The 19,180-nt window shown below is 40.2% G+C and overlaps 1 protein-coding gene across 1 annotated transcript in view; it reads left to right on the top strand.

The window, feature by feature from the left end:
• ADGRV1 (adhesion G protein-coupled receptor V1) overlaps positions 1-19,180 on the top strand; it is a 282,378-nt gene that overhangs the window by 233,793 nt on the left and 29,405 nt on the right. Inside the window, exons 92-93 of the mRNA XM_041463583.1 lie at positions 3,488-3,645; positions 17,904-18,025. Of these exons, the coding sequence (XP_041319517.1) occupies positions 3,488-3,645; positions 17,904-18,025 (280 nt within the window). The remainder of the gene's footprint in view (positions 1-3,487; positions 3,646-17,903; positions 18,026-19,180) is intronic.

The raw sequence follows: 19,180 nt of genomic DNA, 5'->3' as shown, positions 1-19,180 counted from the left end.
CATTCAGTGTTTTTTTCTTATGTAATCTTACTGATATTTGGTCTCCCAATAAATTCCTGTCAATTAAAACACAAACAAATCAGAAAAATTGATAAACTGAAAATACAAGGAATTATGGGGTCCAGTTAAATGTTCCATCAGTTTCTGTTATCAGCTTTCTATAAAAAGGTACTTATCTCAAGTTCCTTTTGATAGCTTTTCTCATAGGGACAGTGTTTTGAGACATGCAATTGCATTCTTTAAGTCCTCGCACAAAGTTAAAGAAATTTATAGCAATCAAAACAAAATTAGACATCAATAAAGTCAATGATCAAAACAAAGCAATCAGCACAGAACCAAAGTTGAGCCCTCCAGTCAGATAACAATACTCAAGAAAGGCAAGACTTGTGTCTGCTTGGGACAAAAACTAAATAGCTATCTTTCGAATGCTAGAAGAAACCTAAGCTGGGATCAAAAATTCTCAAAATGGTGAGGAAAAAAATACATTTTGATAAAAGGGAGTGTTACTAGGAAGTCATGGTATCTGTGTAATAAAATGAGAACTAAAGAAGAATGAGAAGAAGAAGCTAAAAATGCTGGTTTTCTGATTGTTTGGGTTTTTTGGGGTTTTTTTTGGGTTTTTTTTTTGGTTTATTTTTTTTTTTGTAGTTGGTTGGTTTTTTGTCTCTCTTGCAGAAGGCAGTATTTCAGTGGATAGATTTTTTGGTTGGTTTGTTGTTTAGTTGGTTTTTTTACTATCATTCAAATTCAAAACAAACAAAACAAAATAATTACAGAAATCTAGAGCCTTAAAAAAAAAAAAAGAAAAAAGGAACTTGCTGGAAAGCTATACTGCAGGAAATAATGCTCATCTTCAGACAAATAATGTTTATAATTATGTAGTTTTTTCAAGTCTCTACATCAGTCTTTCTAGGCCTTTTAGAGTAGTTTTGTTCTAAAACTGACTTAGCTGATATTTTGGGATTTTTTAAAATATTTTTATCCAGTGCTAGGAATATGCAAGACGCAGTAGTTCCATGTGACAAATGTGTCAGGGTAATGGAATAATAGCTGTGTCCCCAATATTAAGTACAATAAATAATTGCAGTTGGTCCCTATAATGTAATCCCGTATGATTTCTATAATAAAACACATTTTGTATTATAAAATCTGTCAACATATGTCATCATATGACCATATATGAATAAATCTTACAGGATGATGTGGTTGTCATTGACTTGCACACTACTTCTTCAAGAAGAAAATGCAAAGTAAGCTTTGTGTATTTCTTTACATAACTTTCCAGTATATTTTTTAGAGGAAATACCTAAGGTTATTAGTAAAAGTGATCTGTCTTTGTAGATTTTCATTTTTATACAGCTTTTTTAAACTGAATATAAAGGAGTGTTCACAATAAAGTTTCAAAAAACTCTGGTAGTTTTTTGGAGGTTTAGCCATGATATTTTATGAAAAAACCTTTGCTAGAATTTTTTCTCCTGAAGAGCTGAGGAGCCTCAGGAAAAAAATGTAAACAATAACTATCTGCTGCTGTGGAATGCAACAGATGCATCTGTGATTGGTACATGTTGGTTGTTTCTAATTAAGAGTAGCTGCAGCTGCATCGAACTCTGAGAGTCACAAGTCTTTGTTATTGCATTCCATTCCTGTTCTTTCTAGCCTTCTGATGAATCCTTTTCTCTCTATTCTTTTAAAATAGTTTTTAATATAGTGTTGTAATATAATATATATCATAATATAACAAACCAGCCTTCTGAAACATGGAGTCAAGATTCATGTCTCTTCACTCATCCTGGGAGCCTCCTCACACAAAGCATCAGCCACAGAGCGTATGTTATCTTTGAAACATAAAAATTCATCAAGTTGAAAAAAATACAGATTTGAGAACATAAATATGATTTTATAGAGAAGTATTATTATGCTAAGATTCTTGCCTTCAGTATCATCATTAAAAGCAGCATAGGTTGTGGTAATACGATTTCATTACTTAGTGCTAATTGTGCCAATTCAAGAATGTATTTGGGGAAAAAAGATAACTTTCATACCTAAGAAATAATAAAAATTAGAAAGATTAAGTAGATGGGATGTTGTGTCCCACATTAACCATGTTGATAGCAGGTACAAAGGAGGCGATCCTTGCCCTCTGCTCAGCAGTCATGAAGTCACACCTGGAGTGCTGGGTTCAGTTCTGGTCTTCTCAGTACAAAAGGGACATGGACAGAGTGTACAAAGTCCAGTGAAGGCCACCCAAGATGAGCAAAGGACTGAAGTATCTCTTCTATGAGGAAGGGAACAAACACTATGAATTGCAATGCAGAGTTCCTACTTTCCCTGATGTGTACTTGTTCAGTTATGTTATCAGATGATATCTAAGCTTGGTGTCTGACCGAGCCTGTATATTCTGCAGAGAGCTGTGAAAGGTGTCTAGATTGTGCTGGAAATTATTTTTGGGATTCACTGAGTGTGCATGACTGCTGTTCTGAAAGATACAACACAGGATGCAGTGACTTTCTGGCAGTATATGAAAGTACACCTAAGCAAACCCAGAAGGTTTATCCAACCAGTTATATCAGTGAAACACGTACCTAGGTCTCTCTCAGACATACATCAGCATCAATGCTAAGCTTACTTAGATGAGCTGATCTGAGAAACAGAAGGGCTGTAAGTTACACCCTCTTGATAGGGATAGCAGTGATTACATAATTTCTAGACATACTGACTCCTGCACAGTCCCTTGGGCTGCTCTGTTGTGCATCATCTGTAGAGTGGGTCAGTGGCTGTAAAGCACATTCTGGTCTCCAGGGAGAGTACAGAAAACCCTCATCTCTCATACCCCTGAGAGCTCTCTTTAATGATCTCCATTTTCTACGAGTCACCATCATATATGCCTAATTTGACTCTTTCAGGGATAATTCATATTTTTGACACATCTTTAAAAATAATTATAACTTAAAAAAATGAGAAGGCCAAGGAGAGACTGAACAACTGGGGGGAAAAGAAGGGGGAGGGAGTGAGCATTTGGTTTCTGTGAGCAAATGACTTGAGAAGGAATAGTTATGTTGTCTTTAGGACCTGTAAATTTATTTTAAAAATATCTTGTTCAAAATTTAATTTGTTCTTTCAGGAGCTAAGTATAGGGAATTGCATAATGTCCTTTTAGAAATTGGTGACTAAGAATGATCATTTAAAATGAATATAGAAGCATGTAGTTGGTTAAAATACAGTATTTTTCATTTCAAGTTTAAATTGTTTCAAAATTGGTTAAGCTAAATATAACATGCATACTGGAACAGTAAAAGCTATACTTCTTAAGATATAATGATGAGATAAGAACCAACAGAACACAAAGGAACCTATCAAGGTTATTCTGGGAACAGAGTTAAAGAATTTGTGGTTTGTAAAGTACATCCTTTTTCTATATTCTATGTATGGCCTTTCGAGGTGTCTCTTATGCTTATCAACAGTATTTTTTTCCATTTTTTTCCATCAGGTGTTTCATTCCAAATGCCTATGCTGCTCTCTTCACCGCTGCTCTGGTGCCATTAATGTGCCTGGTGGTGGTTTTTGTGGTGTTCATCCACGCCTACCAGGTGACTCCTCAATGGAAGGCATATGACGATATTTTCAGAGGAAGAACAAATGCAGCAGGTATGATTTGTCGGCTACATGTGTGCAAACAAGTTGTACTTTCGAATGTTACAGACTGTTCTTGCCAGTTCAGAGAACCCCACCTGAAACCATAGTTCAGTAGATACCTATGCACTTACTTTAAGATTATGCCTGCTGAAGTCCCTTTGAAGTCTGTGAAAGTACTTTGATGATCAAAACTATGCAGATACTTAATGGTCTTAGTGGGTTAAAAATACGTAAAACCTAGAACAAGAAATTAGTATCACTGGCTTTGTGACTAAGTTTAGTCTACTTAAAGAGAAGAACAGAAATAAAACAATGCCCTGCCCTCCTTGGTGCACTGTGTCCCCATGCTAGACTTTGGCTGGAGGTACTGAACATCATATCCCAGGGAGGGCTGCGGCTGCTCAGGTGCAATGACTGCCCACTTGCAGAGCATGATCACCTATGGATGCAGGCTGTACCTCCTGCTCAACCCCAGGTGATGGGCACAGCTTTGGTCATTGTGTTTTGCAGTGTATTTTGTGGCTGTGAAATCATGAACAGGGTGCTCTGTGCACTGGCCTATTTGGAGTTAATGCCTCTGTTTTGATATTTCCTATGCTACTTGCAACTGAAATGTGCTTGAAATGAAAAATCTGTCTTGTGCAAAAACAGGAAGTTTCAGTCGGCCTCCTCTACCAGAACAATTTCAACGACAATGTTCCCAAAATAAAGTTGTGGCAGTTTACGCCAATACTGTAATAATAATAGGACATTCTGTGGGAAGCTTAGAATACTTCTATTGTCATCACAGTATTTAGTAAAAAGAAAATGAGCTTTATAACCTAATAAATAATTTTTTGATATTTGGGGTACAGAGATATATTCCTTTCTTGATAAAATTATAATAAATATTCCGTATTTATAATCTGGACATTTCTGCAAATATTTCTGTCCTTTTTAATGACACAATGTTAGCTTGAGTAAGATCTGTATGAATTCAGATAAGGTCTGATGATATTCAAGACCTTAGCTGCATTCTTTCATTTCTCTCTGATATAAATGCACAGGGGTAGCTCCTCTTGTCAGTCTTTCAGTAAATTTATTTATAATTAACTTTGTTTGGGTATCTCTAGGGATATTCCTAATAATATGTTTAGGGCTAAGGCTTGTCTCAGAATGGTTAAACTAAAGGAAAAACAGAACAGAATATTGGACTAATACCATAAATAAAGTTGTCATGCAAAATGGCAGAAAGTACTAACAGAAATTATAACTGCATGACATAAAGACATGAAATAGTGGGATTAAAACAAATCTTTGATTTAGCACAGAATTCAGGGTGTTTTCTTTCTTTGTTCAGTAGAATCTAGAAAATAGGGTGGAGAATGCCAGTCTCAGAAAAGAAGAAAAAAAATCAGAGAAAAATTCAGTAAGATCCCTTCCTTTTTTTTTAATTTTTTTTTAAGTCACTTACTTTTGCACCTGCAAGGCAAACTCCTGTTTTGCTACCAGAGAGCTTTTGTAAGCATAAATTAAATACTGCATACAGTGACAGTGAGAGCAGGTTGAAGAGAGGCTGTTTTAAAGAGAAAAACAAGCTGTCTCCTGCAATTTATGGTGTCTGTAATTGTATAAGGGGACTCCATATAGCTGTGTTTATGATTTAAGCTTCTAGAGAGAAAATATGGTGATTTCTGTAGTTTGTAACATTGCCTATAACTACATAACACAGTACTAACTGTAGACTGAAGGTCTCTGCCTTTTTTGACTGAATATTTGTCTTCTGAAATTAAAGGTGTTGGTAGTATATTTACACAGTTTTTAATGTCTTCTGTGTATATTGTGCTTGTAAGATGTAGTCAAAGGCAGTTTGCAGTGGTAAGGCCTAGTATCACTAATACATATTGAATCTTGACATTCACTCAGCTGACTCTATCTTCTTACAAAATTCCTGGGAACTGCTCCTGCTCCTGTTATTGTAACCACATAAATGGCTGCTCCAGGAAACAACATTTTTTACGTCAGTAAATTTGTCTGCAGTCAGTTTTATGATGATATTTTACTTTTTAAACATATTGTTTAAAAATAATATGTTGTTGTATTATACCTGCACTTGTATTATACCTGCACTAAGTTCTGGCTTACAAGATGCTACGTGTTAGGTAAGTCTTTTGGCAATGTTCCCTCCTTAAGTTGCACAGACATACATTATTTTTTCTGTTTTCTTAAGGCAATGAATATGCCATAAGATATGAATATGCCATCTCTCTTTTCATCCGAAACCAGAGGAAAGGTGGAGCCACCAAGGAACAGTTTATCTATATCAAAGGCCTTAGAGAATTCAGGACAGATGACACCAGCTCTTCCCTTTTCTACTAATACATTCACTCCATATTATTCTTCTACAGCTATTAGATTAAATTCTGTAAATTCTGTAAAACATCTTGCTGAACTTAGGCAGTAGCATGGTGGTTTACTATTTTTTTTCTGTCCTAGGAGAAGGGTTTGTTACTACCCACACTAAAGGAGACTCCTGTGTATTTTTTCTTTCCTGAGAGCAGAATAACAATGCTGGGTTTCACCATACATGCCTAAAAGAAAACATTTGATAGCTGCAAAGATGATCTGTTTCTAGACAGATAAATATTTTCTTGGAAAACTATAGAGTATAAATGGAGGTTCTATTACTTTTGTTTCTACAATGCCCATTTTTTATTGTACCTCCTTTTCTGTCATGCATATATTCTTCCCAGTCCTCTATATTTTTCCTGGGTACCCTTAAGTAAGTTCTCAACTTTCATACCGTATTCTGGTAGTTTCAAGAAAATACCATGGCCCAGATATGGTTTAGACAGCTAGCCCAGGAAAAATCTCTTTTAGTAATTGGTGTCAGTTCCTTTGGCAGTGGTCTGCAATCTTCCTAGAAGGTGTTTATACTCTTTAGTTGTGACTAGATTATCACTGTAAAAGAATATAATTAAAACAAGGTTTTAGTGTAGAATAAACACGAGTAAATAGTTTGCCAAATCTTAATTTGAGCAGTATGCACGCTTCTCAGTACCCAGTGCGCAGCACCAAATATGTGAGTTTGCCCTCTCATGCTCTTTTTTACTGTTCCAGAATTTCTGTTACTGGTCATGTTGGTTTGGTGATTGATATAGTTTACTTAGCTCAGGGAATTTTCCTCAACAGTAGAGGGCTCAAGAAAGGCCAGTGGGAGAGTCAAGAATTAGTTATCTCTTAAAGCAGTCACCTTTTCCTTCTCAAAAGTGAATGTTGGAAAGAAAAGTGTGAAAGGTTGAAAAAACTGTGAAAGATGATTTTCAAGGAATGTTGAAATCTCTGTGGTTCTTCAGAAGTAGCCTTTGAGATTGCTTAAAAAGCATCCTCCCTTTGTATTCGTTCTGTTTTCCAGCCTTTCAGCAGCCATGTTCTGTTGGCTGACTGTCCTCCTATATATAGAAACTGCCTTCTCAAAAGTTATCCTTGACAGGAGACAAGTCAGAGCATTGGATAAACAGCCTTTGGGCTAACTAATATTTAAGTTTGCATCACAGGACACAGTTGGCCGTCCTGGCTGCCAGGGCACTGGTGACTCATATTCAGCTTGTATTTGACCAAGACCCCAGGTCCCTTTCCATCGCACTGCTTTCCAGCATCTCATTCCCCAGTCTGTCTGTCCATCCATCCCTGGTTGCCCCACCCCAGGTGCAGAATCTGGCACTTTCCCTTACTGAACTTCATACGGTTGGTGATTGCCCATTCTTGTGCCCACTCCTGTGATTTGCTGAGGTCCCTCTGCAGGGCCTCCCTGCCTTCAAGACTCAACAGATCCTCCCCCATTTGTATCATTTGTGAACTTGCTTAGTGTACCTTCCAGTCCTGCTTCTAAGTAATTTATGAAGATGTTGAAGTGCACACGGCTGAGGATGGAGCCACTAGTGACAGGCCCTAATATGCAAATACAGAAAATGAATAGTAACAGGACAGCAATGTAATATAAATAGTTTTATTTTCTGTTTGCTAACCTTTCCTAATTTCACAAAAAGATTTAAAAATGTAACAAAACAACTTGATTGTTCCTCCCCCCCATAACGGTAAATAAGATAAGCTTCATTTACTGAATGAATCTTAAACTGACATAATTTTCACCAGCATGCCCTGCTCATAAATATGCAGTACAACTTACCTGAATCAGATATCATAATTGCAAAAGTGCCAGAATTAATGTAAAGATTAAAACTTCATGTTGTCAAGATAGAACTTCAATAATGGATATTTCGTTGTAAAATTTTAACTACCTATTTTCATCTTCCTTCATATAAATTTCTTTAATATGAAATCGTGGAATCATTTAGGTTGGAAGGGCCCTTAAAGATCATCTAGTTCCAGTCTCCAGATATATTAATTGTGTTAGCAGTATGCAATTCCTAGTCACAACAGAACATGCTGAATAATCTGCCTACACCTACTAAGAGCATTCACAGTATTCAGCGCACACACTGGATATAATATTTTAGTCTTCATAATGCTCCAGAAGCTTTTCTTTTTTGTGATTAGGAGAAAAACAAATATTTGCCTTCAAGATTTTTTACAAATTCTTTTAGGACAAAATGCACAAGCATAATTAGATATAACAAACTGAAATAAAGAACTAAGATCTGAATAAGGTAATAACATAAATGCATCCTTTTCACTCATATAATTTAGATTGTTTGCACTGTGCTTCACATGTCCAAATTAGCTTTTTTCCTTCAAAGAAATCTGCAGAAGCAAGCTCATGTCCATGAGTTGTGACTGCACAGTTGCAATTTTAGCACTCATTTAATATTTTGCGACTGTGCATTTAAATAATTTTATGTTGAAATAAGTAGCCTCATATTTTTCTTTACTCTTTTGATTTGCTACTTTTCTGGGATTTGACATGTTCCCTGCATAACAGTAATAGCATAAGCTATGATAAAATGCCCCTTTTTTCCCCTTTTATTAAAACACAAGGTGTCTTAAATCTGTAGGTGAAAGTTTGCCAAAACCCTGAGATTTAGTGCAACAGTTAGAGAGGCTAGTCTTTTCTGATTTTGGAGCAGTGAGGTATTTGTTCTACTTAATGGGACATGTGTTTTTCTTTTAGAAAGTATACTTTAATTTCAAAATTTTCCTTGCCACAAGGATCAGCAGATCAAAAAATATAACTGAACAAAGTATTTTGACACATATTTTTTACTTCCTATATCTGCAAACTATCAGTGAACATTTTTTTTCAGTTCAATTTCAGGGACATGCATCTACCAGCTTTCTTGTCTTCAGTATCTGGTACTGTTAAATTCTGCACATTTAACATTCCCAGTCAGGATTCAGTGGTTTTGTTATGCTTCATTGATTGCATTTTCTTGGTTGTGTATTTCCTTCTTTGAACTTTATGAGAGAAATCTGTTTTGTTTGTTTTGGTTTTTATTTTGGCCACAAAATCCTGGATGTGTCTGTACAGACCCATTCCTGCCATGAGCTTATCGATGGTTTCAGGGGGTGTTGTGGAGGAGGCCTGCCTATGGTGTGAACAGGTGAACGACCTCCTTTCACTGGTAGCCGAGCTTAGGGAGGAAGTTGAAAGATTAAGGAGTATCAGGGATAGCGAAAGGGAAATATACTGCTGGAATTCAGCCCTTACATCTTTAAGGGAGGCCCACCAAGGGTCAGAGGACTCATATGCCTCTCACTCTCAGGCAATAGAAGGGCACCTGGTAGATGAAGGGGAGTGGAAATGGATCCCTGCTTGGGCAGGTAATAATAAAAATTCCTCCTTACCCCAATCCCACCTAGCCAGGTGCCATTTCAAAATAGGTATGAGGGCCTAGATGTAGCGAGCCAGTCAGACGATGTAGAAGAAAATTATCTGCCCAGTGAGTCTCCCCGTTGTGACTTATCTGTAAAACAGATCACCACCTCTAACATCAGGAAGAAAAGAAGGGTAATTGTAGTGGGTGATTCCCTTCTGAGGGGAACAGAGGGCCCCAGGTATCAACCAGACCCATCCCACAGAGAGGTCTGCTGCTTCCCTGAGGCCTGGGTACAAAATATCACTGAGAGACTTCCTGGGCTGATTCAGCCCTCTGATTATTACCCACTGCTGATACTCCAGGCTGGCAGTGATGAGATTGAAAAGAGGAGTGTCAAGGTGATTAAAAGAGACTTTACGGCACTGGTTCAGGTAGTTGATAGGACAGGGGCATAGCTATGTTCTGCTCAATCCCTTTGGTGGCAGAGAAAAATTATGAAAGAAATAGGAGAACTCACATTAACAAGTGGCTCAAGGGTCAGCGGCATTGGCAAAATTTCGGATTCTTTGATCATGGGGCAACTTTTATGGCACCTACTCTACTGGAACCAGATGGGCTCCATCTGTCTGTTAAGGGCAGAAGGTTTGTAGCTCATAAACTGGCGGACCTTGTTGAGAGGGCTTTAAACTAGGTCTGAAGGGGGAAGGGGGTGTGTCTGGGCTATCTGGAAGCAGGCCCAAGGGTGGTAAGCCTGAGTTACGAGAGAAGTCAGTAGCCCAGCTGAGGTGCATGTATACCAATGTGCACAGCAGGGGTAACAAACAAGAAGAACTGGAGGCCGTGGTGCAGCAGCAGAACTATGATGTAGTTGCCATCACAGAAACATGGTGGGATGACTCACATATTTGGAGCACTGCACTGGATGGCTACAAACTCTTCAGAAGAGACAGGAAAGGGAGAAGAGGGAGAGGGCTTTAAACTAGGTCTGAAGGGGGAAGGGGGTGTGTCTGGGCTATCTGGAAGCAGGCCCAAGGGTGGTAAGCCTGAGTTACGAGAGAAGTCAGTAGCCCAGCTGAGGTGCATGTATACCAATGTGCACAGCAGGGGTAACAAACAAGAAGAACTGGAGGCCGTGGTGCAGCAGCAGAACTATGATGTAGTTGCCATCACAGAAACATGGTGGGATGACTCACATATTTGGAGCACTGCACTGGATGGCTACAAACTCTTCAGAAGAGACAGGAAAGGGAGAAGAGGTGGAGGGGTGGCCCTTTATATTAAGGAAGCTTTTGATGCCACAGGTATTGAAACTTATGAAGATGGAGTTGAGTGCCTGTGGGTGAGAATTAAGGGGAAGGCCCACAAGGCTGATATCTTACTGGGAGTCTGTTATCGTCCACCCAACCAGAAAGAAAAGGTGGACACCTTATTCTACAAGCAGCTAGATACTATTTCAGGATCATCAGCCCTTGTTCTTGTAGGTGACTTTAACCTGCCAGATATCTGCTGGGAACTTAATGCAGCAGAAAAGAGGCAGTCCATAAAATTTTTAGAGTATATGCAGGACAATGTTTTGTCGCAGCTGGTGGGTGGGCCCACCAGGGGAGGGACTACGTTAGACCTGTTGTTTTCAAAGAGGTATGGGCTGGTGGGAGATGTAGTGGTTGGAGGCTGCTTGGGGCAGTGAGATCATGAAATTATAGAGTTCTCGATATTTGATGAAATGAGGAGGAACACAAGTAAGACTCTTACACTGGACTTCCAGAAGGCAGACTTTGGCCTACTTAGGAGACTTATTCAGAGAATTCCTTGGGAAGCAGCCCTTAAAGTAGTTAAGGAAAGATGGGTGAGCTTCAAAACAGAGATCTTCAGGGCACAGGAACAGACTGTCCCTGTGTACTGAAAGATGAGTCGACGAGGTAAATGCCCAGCTTGGATGGGTAAGGAGGTTTTGAAGGAACTTAAGAATAAAAGGAGTATGTGTCATCTTTGGGAGGAGGGTCAGGTCTCTCAGGTAGTATTTAAGGGGGCTGCTAGAGCCGGTAGGAAAAAAATTAGGGAGGTCAAAGCTCAGTATGAATTTAAAGTGGCAACTTCTGTAAATCTCAATGATCTTGAAGATCTCTTCCAACCTTGTGATTCTGGGAGTCTCTTCTGCCTGGTAAAATAGGTTTTAGTAGACAGCATCAAACTATTAATTCATAATCAATAGGCACTACACAGGAATGAGAGGTTCAGAATGGGAACTGTCACTTCATTAGTGAAGTTACAATGCCATACTTGAATCCACCTCAATCTTCAGCTTGCTGTTAGGTGAGCTACTGAAAGTATGACAATGCATCATGATGCAAGGCTCCTCCTCATCTTCTTTTTCATCTTCACAGTTGCTTCCACTTCTTTCTTCTTCAATGCTGCTCGTCCGCCCAGTCTTGGACTACCAAGAGGCCTGGCTCTTAGTGCTCTAAGAGCAGAGGCTGGCAGACATCCACATGCAGAGGCTTGCAGACATCCCCTTCCCATGGTTTCCAAAAGAGGTGTATCATGCATACGAAGAGAGTTGATGGACAGGATACACTGAGTACTGAAAAATAATTTGTCTCTTTTTTTTTAGGCGGTTTCATCCTGTGTTCTAAAATTCAGTATCTATCACCACTTGTCCAGTCCTTTCAGGCACACAAATGTGATAAGTGTTGCATTTCTTATTTCTGAAGAAATGTGCACAGGCTCACTGGAACCACAGTCCTTTGGGGCTGAACTTCTTTGTGGACATCAGTAAGCAGCCTGCTTAGGTTGCAGTAGGTTTGGGTGTACATATAGGAGATCATTAAATTATTTTTCTCAGTAGGTCATTACAAACCATGGAATCATAGAAAGGCTTGAGTTGGAAGGGTCTTTTAAAGGTCATCTAGTTAAACCTCCCTGCAATGAGCAGAGACATCTTCAGATGCCTTATAGTGCAAGAGAGAATGAAACTTTAAACTGTCGCCAGTCTTTCTCTTCTTTGTGAGGTTTATTTCAGAAATACAGAATTGTAAGGGTTTTGTTTGTTACAATCTTAAAAACACTGTAGATGAAATCATAACTGTTTGGAAATGTTTCATGTTTTGTTTCCTACTGTTTCTTGTTCTTGTTTCTACTATAAGGAAACCAAACAACAAACACAAGGCTTACAGCTTTTTTTGCTGGGCAATCTGGCATTTTATTACCTGAATCTTATGATGTTACTGTAGAGTTCCTTGTGCTGATAATTCTTCTGAACTATCAAAGTTCAATTTGATATTGTGAAAGAAAAGTCCCCTGAAGATTACTAAATAGGAAAATAAAGCCCTGTATATGGTTAGGGAAGCTCCTGAGTTGTAAATGGGAGAATTGCTGGGAGATGTATCATATCCATCCAACTTTTTGGACCCTTCTTAAAGGCAAAGCCAGACAAACTTTTTTATGTACCTAGTACTGTTCCTTTTAGGTTCTCAATGAGGTGATTACATTTTTCCATCATCCTTATATTTTTCCTGGTTAATGAATTTTGTAATCTAATCCAAACTCATAATGAAAATATTGCAGCCTGTCTTTCAAATTCTCACAGTCATTGGTTTTCTGTGAATCACTTACAAAATCTTGTGTTCACTCTAAGGACTCTCCTACTGTAGTAAACCACAATTTTATTACCCTTAATAACTTATTACAATGTACTTCAGCTCTCAGAACAGAAAATTAATTTCACAGATTAACAAGGAAATTATCTTTTATCTTTTCTCAACAATGAAGGAATGACAAACAAGGGACACTTCCAGTTGTTTGGTAAATTGAATGTATGCAATTTCACCTAGTTAAATGTGAAGCTGGACTATGGTAAGTTTTCAAGCTCTAACAAGCTGTAACTAGACCTGAATAAACTGCATGTATCTGAATTGAATTTGTCAATGCTGTCAGTGTTTCTTAAGGTTATAGTAAGGTGTTGCAGTTCGACTGGGGGCTCCTTGGGGAGTCCCCGGAGGGGCCCTAAGCTGTGAGTTGGCTGGTAGCAGCAGGCAGGCAAGGAGACTCCACACGGCTTCTGAGGGTGCTAATTAGATGAGGGTTTATTGGGGGTCCCATCCCCAATAAATTCAATTCAATGAAATGTTGAGCCTTAGCCGTGTGGCTGCTGTGCTGGGCTTAGCAGGATGGACTCCTGGGGGTTTGTTAAGGGAAAGGTGAGTTAGGGAGAAGGAGCAGCGAGGGGAGAGAGAGTAAGACCAAGGAAGGAGGTCACAGAACTGATGAAAGCAGTTTTGGGGAGGTGCGGGGCTCGGGCAAAGCTGAAAACTGTTTCTTCCTCATCTGGTGGCTCCTCCACAGAAACTGATGGGCTTTGGTTCCTTCTTTTCCCACTGCTGTGGTCCAGGGCATCAGCTGCTGGGGCTCGGCGATCCGTGCAGCCCACTCGCTCTGCGGGGCCCCCCTCCCCCCCGCCACCTCTGGGCAGGGGGAGGCGGGGTCGGCTCCGCCGTGGCGGGTCCTGGCGAGCAGCAGCTCCGAGGAGCCATGTGGCAGCCACGTGGTGACGGTGCTGCGAGCGGCGGGCTGAGTGTGCTCCGCGCGGCTTCTTTGGGGACAGGGCCGGGGCCACAGCGGGCTGGCGGTGGTGGGATGGCGGTGTGGTGTCTCGCGGAGCCTCTTGAGGGAGGTGGAGAGGCTGCTCGGGGCCACATACCGAAGGTGGCGCTGAGGCAGTGTTCTGCGGGGTTCTGCGCTGTGCCGGCAGGGTGATGGAGATACATTTTTGTCTTAGGGTTGTCAGTGTTCTTGCCACACATTGGTCGCCATTTGTTGCAGTTCCATTGCAGGGGGTCCCCGGAGGGGCCCTAAGCTCTGAGTTGGCTGGCAGCAGCAGGCAGGCAAGGAGACTCCACACGGCTTGTGAGGGTGCTGGTTAGATGAGGGTTTATTGGGGGTCCCATCCCCGGGAACAGCATGGTTTGTGAGGGAGAAGGGGGGAAGGGGGAAGGAGGGGGAGAGAGGGAGAGCCTAGGGACAGAAGGACCAAGAGAGATCTCGTCTCCCTCGCACAGTTTAAGAGAGAGATTCAAAGTGGGCGTGGAATAAGACTTGGGCTAATGGGATTACAGATACATGAGACTTGAGGGGAGGAACACAGCTTGGAATAAACCGTACAATTTTGAGGGGTGAGACAGAGCATACCATTTAACTAAAATGTAACACCACAGTAAGGAAACAGGGACATATTTCAAGGAAAGACCTGAACAGTCAGGACATGATATATGCATGCATATATACATTTATATGTATTTAAGGAGGATGTGGACTACCTGTTGCTTAAATAAAATCTTCCATCACTCATAGGATTAAAAAAACATGTGATAAGTATACCAAAAATGGGGACCAGCATGGCTGGGTTATATAATACCCAGCAGAACTGCTTGTCAGTGTCTCAGTTGCATCACAGTAATGTTGAGCTGACTTCTCCACAGTCAGTCTTATCTACTAAGGTTTATTCAAGTAGCCTAGAGGTAACTGCTTACACTTGGACTTAAGAGTAAAAGTCATATCAGGGAAGGTTCATTGGCTCAGATTAACGCTTTGGGGTTTCTTTGAGAGTGGGTTGTTGGTTTTATTTTCATATGAAGAAAACTACAAATAATTAGACTATTTTGGTCCATATCAAAACTATTTAGTGGCATTCTCTTCCTTTGTGCAATTCTGATTTTACAAACTTAAAAGAATTTGTTGCTTTTTTTCAGAAATGTTTGCTCTAATTATTGAGCTATTGTTGGATCAAAAATCCAACAAATGGGTATACAGAACTTGAAGATCCAAGGCTTTAAATGATGCCAAAGTTTCAACTCTGTATAGCTCTTTGCAATACTGATAACAAGGCAGTTGTTACCAATGAAGAAAAAAACCAGAACCATAAACTGTACCAATATTCAGTATGTGGCAAAAAGCCAGTATCTTTACACTTTTTCTTGTTAAAATGTTATGCCTTTTTGATGTGGGGTATTGCCTACATTCAGAAGGCCCTTACTATTTGTACAATATTTTAAAAAATGGCTAAAGGGCTCGCAGACTGCTGTTTCTGGAGCAATGCCTGTAAAAATACATCCCCACTCTTTGTTGATGCTGCATAACTAATGTGGAGAGGCGCAATGGCTGGCCAAGCACCTCTGCCCCTGAGTGTGCAGGCCTGGCAAACATGGACTTTGAATTCTGCTGCAAACATGGTAACACAGGGGCTGGCTCTTGTCAGTTTCAGGAGAAGCATGTGGGGGTGAAAACTTACTTTTGTTTTCTGTATTGCAAACTTTGTCCAGGCAGACATCTTCCTGCCAGCATTCCCTAAATCTTTTATGCTGTAAATACACTGGAGAACATAAAATGGAGAATGTGTGCATCCTTAAGGACAGATTCTGCACATATTTTTGAAGGTGAATAAAATTAACTGTTTCAAAGTCTATCTTGTGGGTCTCCTGGGCTGAGAGGAGGTTGTCACTCTAAGTTTTATGGGGTCAGATGTCTTAGGTTTTACTTGAAGAGGAAAATAACAACAAATCAAAGAATAAGCTATTGTTACAATTTTCTACAGCCCTGTAAGTGGCCAGAGCTGGGACCATTTATGTATCTGTATGTCATGGTTTGACTCTGGCTAGATGCCAGGCTGCCATGAAAAACCATTCACTCATTGTCCTCTGCTATAGTTGAGCAGAGAAGGGGGAAAGAAAAAAACCTGAAAGGCTTATGGGGTGAGATAAGGATTAGGAGAAAACACTTTAAGGGCAAAATAGGCTCAAAACTTAAAAGGCAAAAAGAAAAAATATCAACAGAATTAAAAGAGGAGAATGTGAACTAAAATAAACCCTTAGAACACCCTTTCCCCACCCCACCCCAGCTCTTCCTTCCTTCCCTCCTACCAACAGTGCAGGGAGACAAAACATGGGGTCAGTTTTTTTTGTCAGTTTTTTCGTCCATCCGTTACTTTTAAAAAATCTTTCTTCAGTTTGCTTAGGGAGAGGAGTCTCTTCTCTTATATTGTGAGGTCCTTCTCACGGGAAACAGTTGTTTGTAACTTCTCTAACGTGGTTCTAATTTTCATGAGTAGCAATCCCACCCGACCTGCTGTAAGTGAGTGTCTCCCACGGGCAAAGCAGTCCTCCCACAACTGTTAGCATGGGTCATTAGTTCATGGGATGTAGTCTTTTAAGGATGAGCTGTCTAGTTTGAAAGGAAGGATCCTCTTTCTCTATCTCTAGGGGCGAGGGTCTTCTGTCTTTCTTCAAGTTTCCTACTAGAATACAGCTTTTCAGCATCCACATGCTCCAGCATGAACACCTTTTCTCACGGGCTGTGAGTGGACCTCTGCATCCCTGCATGTACTTCACGAATTACAGGAAAACTGTTGTATTATAGTACTCACTATGGCTTGTAGAAGAATCTCAGCTCTGACAGCTGGAGCACCTCCTGCTCATCCCTTCTTTCACTGAACTTGGTGTCGCCATGTTGTTCTCATGTGTCTTCACCTTTTCCTTTTCTCTGACTTAGGAGAGAATTGGTGTCTGCAGGTTTGGTTGTTACCAGGTTCTGTCAGTTGAAAGGTACTGTCCAGGCTCCCCACTGGGGAATTGCTTCTCATGACCCTTGCTGTTGGCCACGTGGTCCCCGCTGGCAGAGCGCAGATGGCGCCAGCTGCCGCAGTGCCAGCTCTATTCAGCACCTCTCTTCATGCGAGGCGCTGAAAGGAGAAGCTGCTGCCGCTGCCTCTGCCCTTCTGCCCTCAGCAGTTAAGTTAAAAGCAGCCAAGCAAGCACAGTTTGCCATGGACCCTGCTGAGATAGCCCTGGCCACATGGTCCCAGCCACACTGGGAAGGGCCCCAGAGAAGAAGGAGGAATTGCATGTGGTTTTTTTCCTTCTTAAGTATGTCATCACAGAGGCATTACCAGCTCCTTTAATTGGCTTAGCAGCATGCTTATTTTCAGACCCAGCCCACAACTGACTTTGCCAGGCATAGAGAAAGCTTCTAGCAGCTTCCCACAGGAAAAATTACTTCTGTGGCTGGCCTCTTCCTTCCTCACCAAAAAATCAAGTCATGCAAAACCAACACACTGTAATACTTTTCTTCTTTTCCCTTTCCTCTAAATTCTTAGAAATTCATTTTCTCTCAAAATTTCTAGAGCTTGCCAAGAGTTCTATTATTTTGCAAAGTTCAGCATGTTTTTTGACTTCATGTGTGTTCTTCCCACCACTTGGTTTGCTGAACTGGGCTGTGCTCATTCTGCCCTTCATACTTCCCAGACCCCTGACAGCATCCTTCTGCTGGTCTTCTGATCCCAGGGTGGGGTCATAAAAGCCCTGGGACCCCCACCCAACTAGAGCAGGACAAGGTCTGTCCACCACTGGAGAACAAGCTCCAACGTTAGCCACACAGAGCAAAACTATGTTCTGTGTCAGTAATTCTTTAAAAAGTGTTTTTTTTCCGAGGGCGCAGCAGCTGAAACTCTGTGTTTGTGGTTTGCAGAGATCCCCTTGGTCTTGTACCTCTTTGCCCTGATTTCCATCACCTGGCTGTGGGGAGGACTGCACATGGCTTACCAGCACCTCTGGATGTTAGTCTTCTTCATCATCTTCAACAGCCTGCAGGTAAGAGCCAGCATCTGGTCCTTTGGTCTTCTTGCTGACGTGGGGGTGTTTTCTCATGTTTGTCATTTTGGCTTCACCCGCTGAGCATCATCCAGTAACTCACTGTCACAGTGTGAAAGTGTGTATTCTCTTTATTTCTCAAACAGACATATGGAATGCATATTAAAGCATTGTTTTTAAACAATAGCACTATAATTGCAGAGATTTCATTTCATAGCTAATACATTCAGAAAGAAAATTGCTTGCTTCTGTATGTATAATGCTACTGAGATAATTACACCAGTAAAAATGAAGTACCTGCAGCCTTTGCAAGATCACTGTTTCAATTTTCTGTAGATGTTAATGATAATGATGGTAATAATAATAGTAACCACATGAATATTTTAAATTCTTTAGCCCTAAGAAAGAATCTTTTTCTATTGTAAGAGGTGAGGCTTGAGGCTTAGTGTTGCAGTGGGCATGGAATAAGACTTGGGCCAATGGGATTACAGATACATGAGACTTCAGGGCAGGACCACAGGCTTGAGATAAACTGTACATTTTCGAGGGGGGACAGAGCATACCATTTAACTAAAATGCAACACCACAGCTTATCTTTTCTGATACAGCAAATAACTTTTATTGAAAAAGGAAACAAATAAATACTAAATGTTCATCATTAATAATAAAAAAATCTAAATAGCTCTTTCCAAAATTTTACCCATATAAGTGTTTGGAGAACCCAGTGCACTGGGTTCTCTAGTGCGTTACACTGCATTTAATACCGTACTGCATATTGCTGAATTATTTATAGAGTAATGGTTATTGTATCAGAGATGGGAAAATACCTCTGATGTCTAAAAACAGTGAAATTAGTGGGAGATTTAAAGTTATATACAAAAAACTTTGGAGGACAAGTACTTCTGGACTCCAGTATGCCCTTCTTATTTTTTTTGAACAGAAAACTCTGTGACAACTTTTATTTCCCAATATTAAAAATCTGTATACCCCATAAAATAAAAATTAATTAACTAAAAAGGCATATTTTCACAAAATGGATTTATTTGAAATTGAAAATGTGAGCATTTCCTTAGGCAGTGTTAAAATACTTTTAAAATTACATCTCAGAAATAATTTTTTTTTTAATTGAGAAAAAATATGTACTTTATTCTCCCT

This window comes from Pyrgilauda ruficollis, unplaced genomic scaffold (assembly GCF_017590135.1).
Source record: "Pyrgilauda ruficollis isolate IOZ18807 unplaced genomic scaffold, ASM1759013v1 scaffold167, whole genome shotgun sequence".
Classification (NCBI taxonomy): Eukaryota; Metazoa; Chordata; class Aves; order Passeriformes; family Passeridae; genus Pyrgilauda; species Pyrgilauda ruficollis.
Note: the sequence above shows the minus strand (reverse complement) of the source record. Positions and strands in the feature narration are given on the sequence as shown.